The sequence below is a fragment of the Bos mutus genome, chromosome 10 (genome assembly GCF_027580195.1).
Source record: "Bos mutus isolate GX-2022 chromosome 10, NWIPB_WYAK_1.1, whole genome shotgun sequence".
In the NCBI taxonomy this organism is placed as follows: Eukaryota; Metazoa; Chordata; class Mammalia; order Artiodactyla; family Bovidae; genus Bos; species Bos mutus.
This window is the reverse complement of record NC_091626.1, coordinates 22,893,506-22,912,239: the sequence shown is the minus strand read 5'-3', so window position 1 is coordinate 22,912,239 and position 18,734 is coordinate 22,893,506. Positions and strand designations below refer to the sequence as shown.

Below are 18,734 nucleotides of genomic sequence, written 5' to 3'. Positions count from 1 at the left end.
AGGCCTCCCTGGTCTGGGCTGTGATGTCAGTTCTGCCATGGGGAGTGGCAAACGGGGGTGGGAGGTGGAGGGGGGCAGGGGCCGTGGGCAGGCGACTGCTAGCCTGGGCCTCTCCCAGCTGGAAACCACAGAGGTCCCTGGAAACAACTGCCTGAGTGTACACACAAGCACACACACAGACACGATGCTGAGATGACTAGTGACATGTCTGTGCTCACGGACACAGAGCACGTCCAGACACGGGGACCACGGGATTTATGGAAAGGCCCTGGGGATGGCAGGCTCTTTAAGAAAGGTCTGCAGCGAAGCGCCCAGGCAGCTGGGCTCAGGCGCTGCAAGAGGCAGCCGCAGCTCAGCGAGATATCACAGCAACGCACATCCCCCCAGAGCAGATGAGGCAACAGATGGGACAGCAATGATGAGAGAGAAACAGAGGAGGTAGAAAATCCCAAACTGCAAAGCCTTCAAAGAAATGCCTGAAGCCAAAAGAGAAGCAGTGACTGTCTCCATCCCAGTAGGATGAAGCAGAGGGGGTTTGTTGGGGCCCAGTCCTAGGTGGAGAGGCAGCCTGGGTCTAGGGGCATCTTTGCTCTCAGCTGGCCTGTGGACCCCCAGAGTCCCATCTTGCCCCCCAGTACCCCACCCTGGCCCCTCCCTGCACTCACACACACAGCGGCTCCTGGACGGATCCAGCAGGAGGCCGGGTCTGCAGGTACACAGGTAGCTGCCCCTCGTGTTCACACACTCCGAGTCCTCGCACAGGCCCAGCGTCAGGCACTCATTGACATCTGTGGGGAGCAGGGAGATGACCAGGGACCCCCCCGCCACCACCCATTCAGAGAAACCCAGGCAGAGCTCTGCTACGATTCTCCAAGTAGAAGAACAGCAATAAGAGCTGTTTACTCAGTGTGATCCCTCTCGCTGGGCCTCAATTTCTCATTTGTAAAGTGGGGATAATAGTAGTAACCACCATGCAGTCCCATTAGGGGGATAAAATTAGATAAACATTGCAAATCACTGGGTCCAGGAACTGGTGATTATGGTCATAATGTTAATGTTAGTGTTCACTGAGTGCCTAGCATGCCAGGGACCACACCAGCTGGTTTGCATATGATGTGTGTGTGTGTCTGTGTGTGGGTACGTGCTCAGTCGATCAGTTGTGTCTGGCTTTTTGTGACCCCATGGATTGGAACCCACCAGGCTCCTCTGTCCCTGGGATTCTCCAGGCAAGAATACTGGAGTGGTTTGCCATTTCCTACTCCAGGGGATCTTGCGGACCCAAGGATCAAACCCGCGTCTCCTGCACTGGCAGGCAGATTCTTTACTACTGTGCCATCTGGGAAGCCCTTGCATATGATATATTATTTACTTCTCACAATTTTATCAAGTAGGTCCACATGGCCTCATTTTACAAGTGAGGAAATTGAGGCTCCAGGAGTGACTTGCCGAAAGTCACTCAGCTAGTAAGTGGCATCCTGGGAAGTAAAAAGGAGCAGATAAGGGGAGAGGTGGCTTGGAGGGTGGAGAATGGTGCCCAGTGCCTCCTATTCAGTCTTCCTGGACAGACCCCGAAGCATCTCTGCTGGACCCAAGATCCAAGGGTCGTGTCCACAGTGAGAAGCTGCAGGATGGGAGGCCTCAGCAAGGAAGATGAGGTGAGAGGCTGGAGGTAGGCACTGGGAGGAGGGCAGGGGGAATCCCAACCCTCACACTCCAAGATGTCAGAAGCCTTCCTGGCGATGGCACCTTTGTTGACGATGGTGAACATGGATGATCTGTGATGGGCACCCAGCTCTGGGACCTGCAGGTAACACTTGGCAGCCCAGAGCCACCTGCTTGCCCACAGGCTTTTGGGGGAGTAGGCACTGGGCACAGGAATAAAGATGTTGAAAGATGACCCAGCTTGGGCACCAAGGGGAGCTACTCCTTGCTGGATGTTCTATTGGGGGAGGGAGAGATAAGAAGGGAACCGATCCGTTTGCCTCCAGACTGCGGACAGAGTGACATCTAAACACAAATCTGAGTTGCCTCCTGTCTGCTTGAGAAGCTTCTGGGCTCCCCATCACCTCCTAGAGGGAGCCTCTAAACTCTCACCTGGTATCCAAGGCTCTCCACCATTTTCCAAAAGCCTGTGGCTGAATCGGTGGCTCTGATAAGACCCTGGGATGCCTGTGTAATCTCCTGTGGATACACTGGCGGTACTCCAGCTAGCCCAAACTGCTTCTTGGCTCATGCTGGTCCCTCAGCCTAGAATCCCCATGTCCCTTTTTAGTTGGCCAAGCCTACTCTACTTCCCAGGTGGCCCTAGTAGTAAAGAATCTGCCTGCCAATGCAGGAGACTCAAGAGATGCAGGTTCGATCCCTGGGTCAGGCAGATCCACTGAAGGAGGAAATGGCAATCCACTCCAGTATTCTTGCCTGGAGAATCCCATGGACAGAGAAACCTGGCGAGCTACTGTTCACAGGGTTGCAAAGAGTCAGACACGACTGAAGTGACTTAGCACACAGCAGAGCACACTCGTTTTTAAACTCTAGGTCAGATATCACCGCATTGCAGGCAGTTTCTTTACCAGCTGAGCTACGAGGGAAGCCCAAGAATACTGGAATGGGTAGCCTATCCTTTCTCCAGAGGATCTTCCCGACCTAGGAATCAAATCAAATCTCCTGCATTGCAGGCAGATTCTTTACCAAGTGAGCCATCAGGGAAGCCCAGTATCACCTGGAGCCTTCCCTGATCTTCCAGTCTGGAAAGGATGCCAAAGCACCCAGTGCCTCGTCCTCTCGAGAGCACTTCTCTCATTGTGTGAAGTTGTTACGGCATCTGCCTTCACCTGGGACAGTGGCTGTGTCTCGTCCATCACTGTGAACTAAGACCTAGAGCAATGCATGCAGCTTATAGCAATACCCCCAGATTAGCCTGTAGTTTATAGCAATACCCCCAGATTAGCCTGCGGAAGTAGGCGACAAGGATGGAGACAATAGGGACGGTTCCTACAGGTGCAGAGATGCGGGGTCGCATCCCAGACAGGGAGATTGCAGCCACAGACATGGGTAGGAGGAGGTTTTAGGGGCAGGGTCTCCTGGGGAGGGCCCCTCGGCAGCTCAGCGGAAGGAAGGTGGAGAGCCCATCTGAGATCCTGGGAATCCCTTTAATCCTGCAGACCGGGAGACCTGCCAGGCAGAGAGGCCACTGGGGATGGTTTAGATACGAGCAGCCCCACTGCATTCTCTAAGGGCAAAAATACTAACTTCTCTGCACACCCACTGGCCATGAGGTCCTTGCTTCATTGCCTCTGAAGAAGGCAGATCTTCCGGGCTGGGCTGGATCAGAGGCCTCTCCTTTTGCCTGGTCCAGGCACCAGTTCTTATCCATGGGCTGGAAATCCCCATAGGCAGAGATAGCCCAGATTCCTCTCTCCTGAAGAACCCTCCAAGGGAGGGGATCTAGGAGGCCATCTGTCTCCTGCCTCTAATCTGGGTTCACCCAAAGCAAACCATACAGACAGCGATTTATCCAGTTCCCCAAAGGGCATCTGTCTCAACCCCAGGAGCCTCCCAGGGGCTGGCAGGCCCAGCTCACATCATACCTCTTGCCAGGTCCACCGCCAACAAGGGTTCCCTGCTCAGAGCCATGGCTGAGCGCCCCCCTTCCCATTCTTTGGTCCTGAGGTGTCCCTGGGCCTTGTCCCTCTGGGAGGGTCTCTAATGCAGAGCATCCAGGCCTCACTGGCTTCACAGAGCCTGCCAGTCAGGCCAGCCCGGTCCGGGGACTGTGCTTCAGGGTCTCCTTCCCCTGGCCCCAACTCTGCCTGTGCCTGCCCCACTCCAGGAAGGAGGCCTGAGAAGCTGAGGGGCTTTGCTGGGAAAAGTCCACAGAGATCCCGTCTTTGCAGACTGACTTGATCTCCCACCCTGGAGTCCAAAGTCCTCCTGTTCCAGGGAGAGCAGCCCAGGAGGGGAGTGGATATGCGGGGAGAGCACCCTGAGTTGCTGCACCACACAGCTCTAGATCTGGGTGGGGGTCGGGGGAGAAGTGGCGGAGGGGACAGTTTGGCTCCCAGGCCCCGCTCAGCTTGCACCATCATTACCCTCTGACTTCCTTAGGCCCTGGAGCTGGCAGCCACCGCCCCCCCCCAACCCCCCTGGCCCAAGCTGGGGCTTACTGGCCCAGCGAAGATCACTCCGACAGCGGCAGCCGCTACGTCTGTCACGGGGGAGCGTCTCTCTGCATTATCGTACCTCTGTCATCTCGGCTCCCCAAGCCCAGCCCTGGGCCTGGTCATCCTTACCTTCGCAGTGAGTGAGATTCAGTCTCTTGTACCCCTGGGGACACTCCAGCTGGCCATTTTCAATCACCGGGGAGGCTAAGGAGTGAAGATACAGACAGGTCTCAGTGGAGGGCCCTTGGGCTCCTCTGTCACCCATGCTGGGAAGTGGGGCGCAGTCTGGATGTCCAGCCCACCCTGCAGCTATGAGGCCTCAGCCCCCCAAGCCATCGCCCTGGGCAGCTGTGCCTCCTTGGCCAAAATCCTTTCCCTGGCTCTCACCAGGCTACTCTCAGTGCACCTTGCTACAACTAAAAATGATACTAAGTGACTATATATGTTGTATATAGTTATAATATTAGATACAGTTTATATTATATGATATCAATGTTGTAAAACATGTGACTGAACAAGTTTTATTCAATTTTTACTTTCTGTTTGTGAAGTAATTATAGAGTTGCAGGAAGTTGCAAAAGATAGTACAGAGGTCCCGTGTGCCCATCACCCACCTTTTCCTAATGGCTGCATCTTACACAACTAGTTATTTTGTTAGTGTTTAAACATCTGGATATGACAATTCACAGTCGGGTTCTAAGTTCGGTTTCTTTTGATGTTTAATTTTAATGCTGCCATAAACAGCATTATCTGAGACAAAGGATCTCAGACAGAGATGGAAGATGCTCACTGCTGGTTGTGCTTATAAAACAATGATATTCATTCATTCACACTCACCAACTGTGTGATGCAATTTCAACCATGTTGACATTTGGTTAGTAGAGTTTCATGTTCCCTAAGGTCAGTTAGTTACGCTGACAAATTCAAAAAAGTTAGAAAACCTGTTCTCAAGTTTTTCAGGTATGCAAATGAGTGGATTTACAGCAACAAATCACACGATGATGGGATTGTTTCCAACATCCATTTTCAAAAGGCTCTCTCCCACCACGACTTGCTTGGAAAGCATCCCTGCTTGAAGATTATAGTGAACAAAACTGGGCAGCAGTCTGAGTCCAGATGGACCAACCCGGCAATAACTCTCAGTACTTTGGTGCTGATAACTCCTATCTTGATTTCACAACATTCCCCTTTACTTTAAAGAGAGAGAGAAAAGAAGTGTGCATTAAAAAAACACAACTGACATCTAATAGGAACAGAGAAAACATCTCCACTACCTTGGAGGGACAGATTTATATGTCAACCTCCAAAGAAGTCCTTTGAAGATGTGTTTATTTAAATATTTTTTTTCTTCAAAAGCACTAGCAGATGGAATACTGCTGACAGCTACCTGTCATCAAAGGTAAAGGCAACAAATGTGGAGCATCTATCTTTTTGTTTAAAAAAAAAACAAAGAAGAACTCATGTTTCAGTTTGATAATTTCCTTGTCAAGTTGTAGCCACTAATTCTGAAGGGTACAGGGATTCTACAGATACTGTTGCAACATGAAGTTCTGTAAAGATACCATAATACTTTTAATGTCTTGTTTTATAAAGTTAACAGTGTGATGATTTCCTGTGGCAACGTATCTTCTCCTAGCTCTGACTCCTTTGTGGCAATAGCTTGCCTATGAAGGTTCTGGTGAGGGGACATTACAAACAGTCTTCTTCAGCTCCATTACCTTGCTGGTCCTAACATCAACTGAGATTATAGAGTTATTGGGTAAATCTTATCTTTATTCAAGAAGTCATATATTGTTGAGAATATAGTTCTTCTATCTTCCATATAGATTCAGCCTTTAGTGGCTTACACAATAGATAGTTCTTCATATATTTATTGTTGAAATAGATTCTTGCAAGTACCAAGAGAGGCATTAGGAATACCTATTCAGTTCAGTTCAGTCACTCAGTCATGTCCAACTCTTTGCACACCATGAATCACAGCACGCCAGGCCTCCCTGTCCATCACCAACTCCCGGAGTTCATTCAAACTCATGTCCATCGAGTCGGTGATGCCATCCAGCCATCTCATCCTCTGTCGTCCCCTTCTCCTCCTGCCCCCAATCCCTCCCAGCATCAGGGTCTTTTCCAATGAGTCAACTCTTCGCATCAGGTGGCCAAAGTACTGGAGTTTCAGCTTCAGCATCAGTCCTTCCAATGAACACCCAGGACTGATCTCCTTTAGGATGGACTGGTTGGATCTCCTTGCAGTCCAAGATACCTTCATCCAATTGTACAGCAAAGTATGCACTCACTTGTTATTTTTGTTTTTGTTTTTGGTATGTGGGATCTTAGTTTCCTGACCAGGGATCAAACCCATGGCCCTGCACTGAGAGCTCAAAGTTGCAACCACTGGACTACGAGAGAAGTCCTCTGGTGTTTTAAAATGTTCTTTCTAATCAAGATAGATTTTAGTTCATCATTAGCTGTTATCTCTGGGCACATTACACACTGAAGGTGGGGTTTGGTATTAATGATGCTAGATATAAGCTGTATTTTCGTATAGCCTTCTTGATCATCTGACTCCTGGGGTCCATTTTGGGTCCCATGTGAGAGGCCGTTGTTACTTTTACCTTGGAATATAGCTAATGACCTGTCAGAGGAGAATCGTTAGCCTTGCATTTTTAAATGATTGCAGTTATTCGTATTATTTTAAATCCTGTTTCTTTGCAAGAATGTTTTAGAGTCACTTCTCCATTTGGTGAGTGTTGCTTTAGTTAACAGCAGACCACCTAACTGAAAAAACCCACAAGCAGAACACTGTCGTGCGGTCCGTGTTGTGATACGGAAGACAAACATGAGGAGGCGCTGTGTTTCCCTGGAAGGCTCACTCTCACCTGAGGATGCTTGGAACTGCCTGATACAGAGATCAAGTGAAGCCATAAATTAGTAAAACTTCACTTTTTTTTTGGGGGGGGGGTCAAAGGATTGTAAATTGAAGTTGTAATATATATCAGTTCAGTTCAGTCGCTCAGTCGTGTCCGACTCTTTGTGACCCCATGAATCGCAGCGCCAGGCCTCCCTGTCCATCACCAACTACATATGTATACATATTTATACATATTTTCCGCAAACGGTCTTCCCCAGGGTTTGCATGTCGTCATCCACATGGGGGAAAACAGCCTAAAAGGCCGCAGTGCAGAGATAAGCAAGGGATCTGGAAACGCTGCTGACATTGAGAAGATGGATGGGGGTGAGGCTGGGAAATGTGAGTGTCTGGCCTGGCGCCTGGTGGCAAGAACTGAGGACAGGGAGGAGGAAAAGCACGAGGGGAAGTTGTTTGGGAAACTCAAAAAGCAAGCTGATTTATGAGGAGCAGAAGGTGGGAAGGAATGGCGCGAGGCGGATGCCAGGGGGCCGGGAACATCTGGACGGCGCGTCGGAGGCTGGAGCCCTTGGGCGCATATGGTCCCGTCTCTCACAATAACCCCGCGAGGCAGGGGTCATTATCCCCAGTTAACAAATTAGGAAGGACGGTGACTCTCAGAAGGGGCTGAGTCAGGGTTGCAACCAAGCTTCTGGCTGTGAAGGGTGCTTCCCCCACCCTGAGAGGAGGAAGCGGGGAGCCAGGAGGCCAGGGCAGTAAGCTGGTGCCCCGAGGGAGAAATTAGGCGGAACTTTAACAAAGGATTGTAAATTGAAGTTGAAATACGTATGCTATGCTATGCTATGCTAAGTCACTTCAGTTGTGTCCGACTGTGCGATCCCATAGACGGCAGCCCACCAGGCTCCCCCGTCCCTGGGATTCTCCAGGCAAGAACGCTGGAGTGGGTTGCCATTTCCTTCTCCAATGCATGGAAGTGAAAAGTGAAAGTGAAGTCGCTCAGTCGTGTCAGACTCTAGCGACCCCATGGATTGCAGCCTAACAGGCTCCTCCGTCCATGGGATTTTCCAAGCAAGAGTACTGGAGTAGGGTGCCATTGCCTTCTCCGAATACGTATATACATATGTATACATATACGCCACAAACTTTTTGCTTCTTTAACAAACAGGAGAGAGGTGGTGGAGAGCTGGGCTCAGAGGAAGGGTGGACCCAGCCATGGCACCCGCAGGAAACCCTGTACCCTGTGAACCAGGGAACATGTGAACTGAGAGCAGCTGGGCTCTCTCGTGAGTCTGGAAACACATGCTTTTCCTGTAAAGCGCCTTCCTCCCGAGAGGACTCTGCCCTCTCACTGGCCTGAAGAGAAACCGTTGATTGGACAACACTTGGCAGGGGCAGGCTTCTAGAAAGAAATGCCGAAGCCAGTGTTCCTGGTGAAATGCCCACTTTAGCAGGACCCTCAGCGCCTCTCCTCACACCTCACAGAGGCCAAGTCATCTATAAGGGCTCCTTCCTAGCTTCTGTAAGGACAAGTACAGCATCCGATCCAGAAAAATCTGCTTATATCTCTTTGAGGGAAAGAAAACCAAAGTTCAGATGACCATGTGGAAGGGAGAGACCCTGGCTTAGGATGAGAACTCAGCACCCATCCACAGCTCTGGGTGAGATTTTGGCATTGATGGGATAGAGCGGGTATCACCAGGCACATCTCTCAAGTGCTCCCAACGCACACAGGCCTTCCCTCATCATAGTGATTAAATGTGCTGTGGCTGCCTGTTTGCTTGTCCATCTCCCCTGATAAACTGTAAGCTCTTTATAAAGCTCCCCTGACAAAGTGTAAACTCTGTGAGGACAGGAACCTTACCTTCACGGTCATTGCTATGTCTCTGGAAACACGCCCAGCACACGGAACAATACAGGCACTCAGTCAAAATGGAATGAATAATACAGTAGCAAGCATTAAAAAGGCTTGTGGGCTTCCCTGGAAGCTCAGCTGGTAAAGAATCTGCGTGCAATGCAGGACACCTGGTTTAATTCCTGGGTCGGGAAGATCCCCTGGAGAAGGGATAGGCTACCCACTCCAGTAGTCTTGGGCTTCCCTGGTGGCTCAGTCGGTAAAGAAACCGCCTACAATGTGGGAGACCTGGGTTTGACCCCTGAGTTGGGACGATCCCCTGGAGGAGGGCATGGCAACCCACTCCAGGATTCTTGACTGGAGAATCCCCATGGACAGAGGAGCCTGGTGGACTACAGCCCATGGGGTTGCAAAGAGTTGGACATGACTGACACAGCACAGCAAAATATCTTGTACTATGGGCTAGGCCCTTTTATAAAGGCTTTACAGGTAATAACTTATTTAATCCTCATAACAGCCCTTGGAGATACTAATCTTATCCCCAACGCCCAGATGAGCAAACTGAGGCATAAAGAGGTTAAGACACATGTCCAAGGTCACCCAGCTGGTGAATGGAACTGGGATTATGAATCTGCTCCAGAAGACAAATTCTGAACCATCCCTCTACTAACTACAAATGAATGAATTCATGAATTCATGACAAGCCTTAGGAGTTGTCTAGGACAAGAATTCCTAGGGTCCAGAGGCCATAGGGTGATACCTGCCCAGAAGGAGACCTATCACTCTTCCTGGGACCTCCTCCTCTTTAAGAACAAGGGATCAAGAGAGTGAATGAGAAAAAAAGGTGGAGTCATGCTGAAGGAGGTCAGAGGAGTTCATCAGATGCTGGGGAATTAATCAGATCCTTGGCAAATGCTCCACAATGTGTACAATGGGAGAATCATATAGAATTGATAAAGGAAACAGTGAAGACCCTGTACTCCTCCTGTGGCCCCTCAGCCAGATCAAGATAAAACCAGGGTCGGAGAGCAGAGGACTTGTGGATCTGGAAAGACAGAGTGCTGAGCTGGGATTCCTGTGGGTGTTTCAAAGAGGCTCTTGCAGAGTGGCCTTGCAGTTGGGACCTTGACCTGAGAGGCCAAAGCAGCTGATGAGGGGTCAGCTGGACTCAACCTGAAGTCCAAGGAGTCTGAACACCCCCAGATGCTTGGGAAGCAGGTCGGGCAGATGTGTGTGACTTTCCTGGTCAGGAAAGCTGGGCCACGTGGGCCGGGAGCTCAGGTCTTCTGGCCCTGGCCTCGGGCCCTGTCCACTCACTGCCAACCCTCCGTTGCTCTCAGAAGGAAGCAGAAGGGCCACTGGCTGCAGCCTGCCCCTGTCCTGCTGATTCTTACCCTCAGCTGCTGGAATCCCCAAGGAGGCCTCAACAAGGGCAAACTAATTGCTGGAGACAGTTTTGGCCCTGACTCTGTTGACAGAGCTCGGGGAGGAGATGGGGGGAGACATATGTCTGGCTACGGGGCTGTTTACAAGCCATGCTGATCTCAGTCTGTGATGACAGATGGTTGTAGCAGGGAGATGTGGAGGGTCCAGAGAACACACACACACACTCAATACACACGGGCACATGTACAGGCTGAAGCTTCAGTCCTGATTTGCAAACTCTGGCGGGTAAGCTGGAAAGAAAACTTCGACTCCCCTGGGGCAGCGGAAAGGGTGTGGGTGCTGGGGCAGGCAGGCTCACATCTAATTCCTGGCTCCACTCTGACTAGCTGTGTGACTTGGGGCACACTTCTTAACCTCCCTCAATTAAAAAAAAAACCTTAATTTTTTTTCCCATGTAGAAGTGAGATAGAAACTCAGTTTATGGGTTGTTGTGAGGATTAACTTTATTGAAACGATCAACATCAGACTAAAGCTAGCTCAGGGCCTGGCACAGTCCCTGGAGATGCTCCCCTAGACCTCCCCGCTCCCTCCTTCCCTCCCTCCCTCCCTCCCTTCCAGCAACACAGTTTTAAGGACAACAAGCTGGCCGGCTGCTCCTTACTGGCTGGAGAGACTTGGGCAAGTAACTCTCTGAGCCTTGGTTTTCTTATCAGTAAAATGAAGATGACCATTCTTTTCTCAGGGCATTATTGTGAACACTAAACAAGCAAGAAAATGTCTGAGCGTGAGGCTTGTCACATATTGATTATTATCATAATGTCCATTATTCTGGTGGTGAAGTCCTAATGGATCACCCTCCCTGCTACCAGTGATGCAGAAATCCCACCCAAAGATGGGCTCTGACTGCTTCTTCAGGGTGGATCTGAAGTCAAAATGGGTGTCTCGGTCACTATGAACCATGAGGTAGGGAGGGGTCTGGTCAGACACCTGGCTCAAATGGGTACCACACCAGCCACCCCGACCCCACCGCTCCCTGGGGCTCTCCAGGCCAGAGATGCCACGTGTCAGTGACACCCCTGCGGGGGTAGGAAGGGTGTGAACGTGAGCTGAGACACATTTCCCAGGAGGCTCTGAGTCCCTTGGAAGCTCTCAGAACAACCCTGAGCCAAAGAATCACGACTTTTTTCAGCCCAACAAACTGCAATTTGGAAAATCTCATTTCTTTAGGGCAGGAGACTGGGCGTCTGACCCAGAGTCGCAGGGAACAGGAGCCCCACCCCGGCACAGCTGTTCCCCCGGCCCAGGTCCTCTAGTTCAGCGAATGCCCAAGCCAAGAGGCAGAGGAAGCAGATTACAGAGCAATTAGAACTAGAGGGCTGGGGTCACATAGACCTGGAGCTTCAGGGCCAGTTTCATCTATAAAATGAAGATAGTAACACCACCTAGAGGTGTGGTTAGCATGCAATGAAAGGAGAACAAGCATGGTGCCCGGCTCATATCACACCTTCTGAATTAAGAGCATCTAAAGAGGATGTGGGGCTTCCCTGGTGGCACATATGGTAAAGAATCCACCTGCAATGCAGGAGACCCAGGTTCGATCCCTAAGTCAGGAAGATTCCATGGAGAAGGGAATGGATACACACTTCAGTATTCTTGCCCGAAGAATTCTATGGATGGAGGAGCCTGGTGGGACAGAGTTGGACACAACTGGGAGACTAACACACACACACACACACACACACACACACACAGGAGGACGTGACGGGGTGATGCTGCCATGACTCACACTAGGATTCTGTGCCCCAGCCCCCTCAGACATCACCTTCACACGCCCATTCTCCCCAGGGGCTGACATCACAGACTGACAGCCGGAACACCCCTTGTGGGCAAGGATCATGGCAAAACCAACCCAAACCAAGGCTTTCCTTCTACTGAGAGTTTCAAATCAATTTCCAGACATCTACATAAACCTCCATCCCCTTGAAAATCAAGTTCCTTCTCCCACTCCTTCCACTCACTAGTTCTTGGTAGGCACACTCTTCGTGGTGGGGGGCTGAGGACTTCTGGAAACATCCCACTATAGAGCTAGACAGCTGCAGTTTTTAATAAGTTCTCCCTACTGCTCAGCTTCCAATTGAGCTCTGCCTACTAGAAACTTCCATACATCTGTTTTTCCCCCTCTCACCAAACCACACAGAACAAGCTTACCTGCTCCTCCCCCCACCCCATGTTTTTTCAACACATCGCCCTTAACTCAGACCAGTGCTCCTGGCTGGTGCCTTGCCTGTCTGTTCAATCCAGTCTTCTGGCTGGATGCTGGCTTTCATGTACACCTGGAATACAGTCCTGGGATGCACCCTCTTGACTAAAATCCTGGTCTAGTATCCTGACTGGTGTTGTCTTTAGGCAGTCCCAACACCCCCACCCGACCCCTTACTGATTACGGATCAGGCAGTCCCAGGGCTTCCCTGATAGCTCAGTTGGTAAAGAATCTGCCTGCAATGCAGGAGACCCCAGTTCTATCCCTGGGTTGGGAAGATCTGCTGGAGAAGGGATAGGCTACCCATTCCAATATTCTTGGGCTTCCCTGGTGGCTTGGCTGGTAAAGAATCCGCCTGCAATAAGGGAGACCTGGGTTCAATCCCTGGGTTAGGAAGATCCCCCAGAGAAGGGAAAGGCTACCCACTCCAGTATTCTGGCCTGGAGAATTTCATGGACTGTATGGTCCATGGGGTCGCAAAGAGTCAGACATGACTGAGTGAATTTCACTAGTCCCCTCACCCCCCTCACTGATTATGGAGATCCTGATCCGTTAAGCATTAGACACAGTGTGATTTGAAATATAGCTCCTTGGTCCTAGCTATGTGACCTTGGACAAGCTCTTTAGCCCTCTCTGAGCTACATTTTTCTCCCCCAACAAATGGGGATAAAGATCCTTAGCTTGCAGGTGGTCACGACAGTGAAGTGAGATAACGCACGTGAAAGCACAGCATAGTGTAAAAATTCAGTAACTGGCAGCTATGATTGCTTTTTCAGAGGGAAAGTCGTATAATTCCTTGAAGGGGCAGAGCAAGAGAATCGGCTCTCCCTGAAGATACAGAGAGGGGCCTGGGTTCCGAGGTGAACTCATCCCACACCAGGCAGATGGAGACATGGTCTCGTGGCAAACAGCTGGGGCCCACCACTGCGGGCCGCGTGCCGTGTGCCAGCCCCGCCTGCCGCAGCAAAGGGGCCAGTGCCAAGCCAGATGGGGCAGTGGCCAACTTTCCAGTCAACACAGATGTCTGTCTTTCTCGGGTGAAAACTCAAAAATGTGGCCTCAATCAAAGTGGCTTTTGAGGGCTGTGTGCTCTCCAGACCCTGGTGGGGCAAACGGCCACAGCTCTTGAGCCAGGACCTCTGATAACTGCCCAAGGGTCAGGAAGATGTGGCTCAGGCCAGGTCGTGGCAGGTCAGCTGCATCTGCCACTCAGAGTGAAGGGAGAAAGGGTCGGGGGACCAGAGGCTGGCCTCGATTGACTCCCTGAGCTGCTTCCTTGAGAAAGAAGACATTGAGGAATTTTTTTTTTTTTTTGGAAGAAAAGAGATTTGTCTGAGCCATGTAACTGAGCATCAAGGCAGTCCTTTCCCATGTCACAAATAGCAGTATTCTGCAGGGACCTTCTTCAACCGTCCTGTACAGCCTCAGGAGTCAAAGGTGATTTAGGGAAAGTATGAAGTCACACGTGACTCCTCCCCCACCCCAGCTTCTGGCTTTATTACTTCCCTCACCCCCTGATTCTATTAGACTACCTTGTTGGGAGCAACAAAGCCCTTCCCTGAAGGGTACAGTAGTGTTTTTATCAGAAGAGAAGTAGAGGTTCAGAGGGGCAAAGCCACCAGGGCTGAGAACATTCTAGAACACAGGAGTCATGCCTGTCTTGCCAACCATTCCCAAACCCACCCCAGCCGCTCACCTTCTTTTTCCTGAGTCTTGCACAGTAGTTTGCCTGTCTTGCCTACTTAAAGAAACACTCCTCACCCCGGCTCCCCAGGCTTGGGCGTGGAGCTGTCTGGCACCCTGTCAATACAAACAAGGTTCCCCAGCGTCCTGCCCCTTCTCTCCACAATGCCCAACTGCACTTTACCACATTTTAAATGTTGACATTGCCCTGTCTTTGTAATTTCTTGCTCAGTATGGGGAATGCTTAACATTCCAGGGTCTGCACCCTGGTGCCCAGCTTGCTGAGATGTGCTGAACACAGTCAGGGAGGTGGTGTTCAGAGGCACCACCTGGTGCAGGGAGGGGGTGAGGCCTCAGCCCTGGGCGTGTTCTGCTCCAGGAAATGTTCTCACGCGCTTGATCTCGCAGGCCTATGCCATTTTCTTGGGTTATTAGGAACTTCCCCACCTCTTTGGCTTACTCTAATAATTCTTTAGACCTCATCCTGGATGTCACCTCCTACAAAGGCCTTCCCTGATCCACCAGTTTGAGGAAGGACCTCCTAGCCCACAGTGTACGGATGTGCAGGCTGCACACTGCACAGAAGGATGCCATCTGACAGAATCATTGGCATCCTGCACTTGTCTAATTATAAAGACTATTCTGAACACGTGGAAGGGGCACCTTTCACTCACTTGCACAAAAGTGCTGCAGGAGCTATCCACGGCCCCAGCTCTGCTGTCTGCAACCCCGCTCCACCACCAGACTGTATGCTTGAGAGGGGCGGCACTGTTTCTACCTGTTCTTCACTGTTTGGTCAGGGCTGCACACTGTGGGTACTTCATCAGTGTTGGCTGAATAGAGTGTGGTATGAGGAAGTCTCAAGGGTGGGTCTGACCAGGAGGAAGCAAAGTGGTGAAAACATCTCTGGCCTGCAGGGGGAGATGCTGAGCAGTTCCATACACTTCCCCACCAAGCGACGGGGCCAGTCCCTTTACCCTTTTTGGAGGGATACTTTCTAACAGTTTGACTTCCCTGGTGGCTCAGACGGTAAAGCGTCTGTCTACAATGCAGGAGACCCGGGTTCGAGCCCTGGGTTAGGAAGATCTGCTGGAGAAGGAAATGGCAATCCACTCCAGTACTATTGCCTGGAAAATCCCATGGACAGAGGAGCCTGGTAGGCCCCAGTCTATGGAGTCACAAAGAGTCGGACACGACTGAGCAACTGCACCATGAAATGCCCTAATGGTAGGTACAGGCACCATCTCACTGACTCTTGACAGCGGCCCCATGAGGCTGGCACTGTTCCTGTCTCCACTTCACAGATCGGAGACGAGGCAGACGGAGCTCAGCAGGTAAGAGCTGGGACTGGTACCCATCGTGTGTTGGACACTCAGGCCTGAAAGCTAAATACTATCCTGTGCTGCTTCACCAAAGAGTTTATCACACTGTCAAACTGTCCACATTTTTTTTTAGTCTGGAAAATATGATCACTGCTCCACAGGCGAGTCTGAAGTAAGGAACAGTCCTGCCGCTCCCACCTTTGGGCTCTGGGCCAGGCCCCCCACAAATCTGACTCACCAAGTCGACTGCTGACAGGCAAAAGAAATACCTGCCAGGCCTGGGCCCAGACCTAGGAGGGAGACCTGCATGGGGCGGGGAGGGGAAGACAGGCTGAGTGGGCAGGAGCCATAGTCAGGCACAGGAACCTTGTCACCCGCCTCCCAACTTTAAGAGCAATGCCTATGAGAACAGCATTCCTGAATTCTCAGGGCTCAGAGTACACGAGGCACCTGGTGAGTATTTGCTGACTGACTGACTGAATGAATGAATGAATACGTTAGGCTTTCTCATCACTGGAAAGAGGGTGGGAAGCGGAGTTTCCCATACCCCAAGGCCCAGGATATTCTGGGGCAGGTACCCAACCCAGATTTAAAGACTGGGAGATCGGAAGCAGGAGGTGAGGAGGAGAGAATGAAGGAAACATTGAGTGTCTAAATCAAAAACCTCAGGGCCTCTGGGGAGGGGGTTGAGGGGTATACCAGGGGGCCCAGCCTGGGATGGGATTCCTAAAATCTGAGTGAGAACAACTGGTGAAAGGCAGTAACCTCTTTCAGGCCATCAGATGGAGCAGGCAGGCCACGCTCACCCGGCTGCAGGTCTGAGCTGTCAGGAGCTTCTGCCGCCAGTCGGAAGCAGACCTGGAGAGCCTGCCCAGTTTACCAGCCTTTTCTACGGGCCTGGCCTCTGAGACCCTGGTGGGAGATGCAGGGCGGGGTGTGTGTGTTGGGGAGGGGTGTCTGCTGCAGAGGCCAGGCCCTGGGAGAGCTTTGTTCACAACCCTGGAGCCTGGCACCCAGCACTCACCTGGTCTGGGTGGACACGGGGCACAGGAGGTCACCCCCCAGAAGGCCCCCACACTGCCGCAGCAGTCCTCGTGGGCCGTCAGCTCCGGCAGGGGATTGGCACACTGGAAAAAAAAGGACCATGGGCACTTGTCACCTGCTTCCCTCTCCCGCACAGAGATGTCCCAGGAGAGCCTGAGTCATGAGTTCACCCCTCACATACTGCCAGAGAATGCCCCCACCCCAGGGAGGGGAGGGGAGGCGTTGTCCCAGAAGGAAGTAGAGAAACCCGAGGTCCACCCTGCCAGACACTAAACTTAGGGGACGGGGTGGCAGTGGCACACCCAGACAAGATCTTCTCTGTGAGGTCTGCAAACTGCCCCCCATCCATGCCCCCAGTCCAAAGACACAGGGGTCCTGAAGGATGGGCTTTCCTCCATCAAACTCCAGAGAATGCCAGGACCACCTCCCACGAGCAGGGCCCATGCTCAGCAACACTGCAGTTGAGAAGCTCCAGGGACCCAGGATCCTATCCTGAGCTACTCCCCACCTGCTCCAGCTCCCTAACCTTGGGAGGGGTTTCTGGAAATGCCAAACTGCAACCCTAGGAAAACCATCCTGAGTCTGGCTTAGCCCCTGTCTTTAGGTGCCTGGTCTCAGAAAAGTTCGCTTGATTTCCCATCACTGACTGCGGATCCCGTCAGCGAAAGAGGGAATTGTCTTTTATCTTCACATGCCCAAGGCTTTGGGGTTTACCCTGCATTTGCTGATTTTACATCTCTGTGACTCAACTCTCCAAACTCCTTGCCAGATCTAACAGCCCCTCTATCCACGCCCCGCGGGTCCTATACTCAGCTCCAGCAGAGCTCAGGATTTGCTGGGACCCGAGGACCCCTATTCCCCTGCTGAGGGGGCCTCTCTTGGGTCCTCTTCTATGTGCCTGGCACTGACAGGTACCCATTGGAGCCCGGCTTGGCTTGCCCAACCTCTCAACACTCATGGCAATTTTATGCTCTGAGTTTTTCCCATCGGGAAATGGGAGACCCTGCAGACTCCCATATTCTCTAAGAACAAGCAGGAGAGAGAAGGAGAAGGGGCACTGCGGGGAGCAGTTACTGTCTCAAAGCCCCTGGGGCTGGGGCTGGAGCTGCGATCTCACCTGTCCGTTTAAAGTGCTTAGGTAGCATCGGCCCAGAAGGGCCGGAGTCCTGGGCACCACTGGGGGAGGTAGCCGGGGAGCTTCTCCGGACCGGGCGGGGATGCGGTTGCTGTCCCAGCGGCCGTGGCCGGGCCGGCGGGGAGCCGGGGCGATGGCCTGATCTCCACGCTGTTCTCCTCCGGGGCCTCCTCGGCCTCGCCTCGCACCCGAGCCACCTGGTGGATCTGCACCGAGGCCTCAGGCGGGTGGCGGATGTGCACGTTCACCAAGGAGGGGTTCACCGAGGCTGGGCACAGGGGCTGGGGTCAGAGGCGGGGACACAGGGCCCCACCCTCCAAGGAGTGGCATCAGCCCACCGTCAGGCCAGGTGGGCCCCTGTGTGTCTCCCCAGATCTCCTCCTTTTCTTCACTCTCTACCCAAACCCCAGAAGAATTTCTCAGGGAGGATAGGACAAAGCACAGACTCCTTCATTCCACACCTTCCTATGAAGAACCTTCGTTACCAACTTCCAAAGTACCTTCCTGATTCCACCTCCTCCCAGGATCCTGCACAGCCTTTGGGCTCCAGCCCAACCAACCCTGCGTGGTTCCCACCCCATGCCTTTGTTCAGACTAGTCCCTTTGCCCTGGAAGCCCTCCCACTCCCCTCTGCTTAACCAAAACCAACCCATTGTTTAAGGCCTAAATGAAGTCCACCTCCTCCAGGCAGCCTTCCCAGAACACTCTTGGGTCTCTCTCCTGATCTACAAAATTCTGTATTTTTTGGCACCCTTTATTTGGCACCTAATAATAGAGGCATCTTCCCTCTCCTGTCCAGGACCCATGGGTTCCTTAAAGTCAGGACCCTACCCTTAGATTCTTTTGTCTTACTCATAGCACCCAGTAGAGGGTAAGGGCAAAAAACATATAAATAAATAAATTGATGAACTCAGAAGGAAAGGCAGAGAAAAATTTAAGGAATGAAACTGGGCCCTGAGGATGGAGGAGAAGGAAGTGCTGGAGACTCAGTTTCCCATCTCCTCTATCAGGATGCCAGCACCCACCCCA

General features: G+C 51.8%; 1 protein-coding gene across 1 annotated transcript in view; it reads right to left on the bottom strand.

Annotated features, from left to right (window-relative positions):
- LTBP2 (latent transforming growth factor beta binding protein 2) overlaps window positions 1-18,734 on the bottom strand; it is a 107,790-nt gene that overhangs the window by 30,882 nt on the left and 58,174 nt on the right. The window contains 5 exon segments of the mRNA XM_070377518.1: window positions 666-788; window positions 4,290-4,364; window positions 16,551-16,653; window positions 17,688-17,812; window positions 17,815-17,973. Of these exon segments, the coding sequence (XP_070233619.1) occupies window positions 666-788; window positions 4,290-4,364; window positions 16,551-16,653; window positions 17,688-17,812; window positions 17,815-17,973 (585 nt within the window).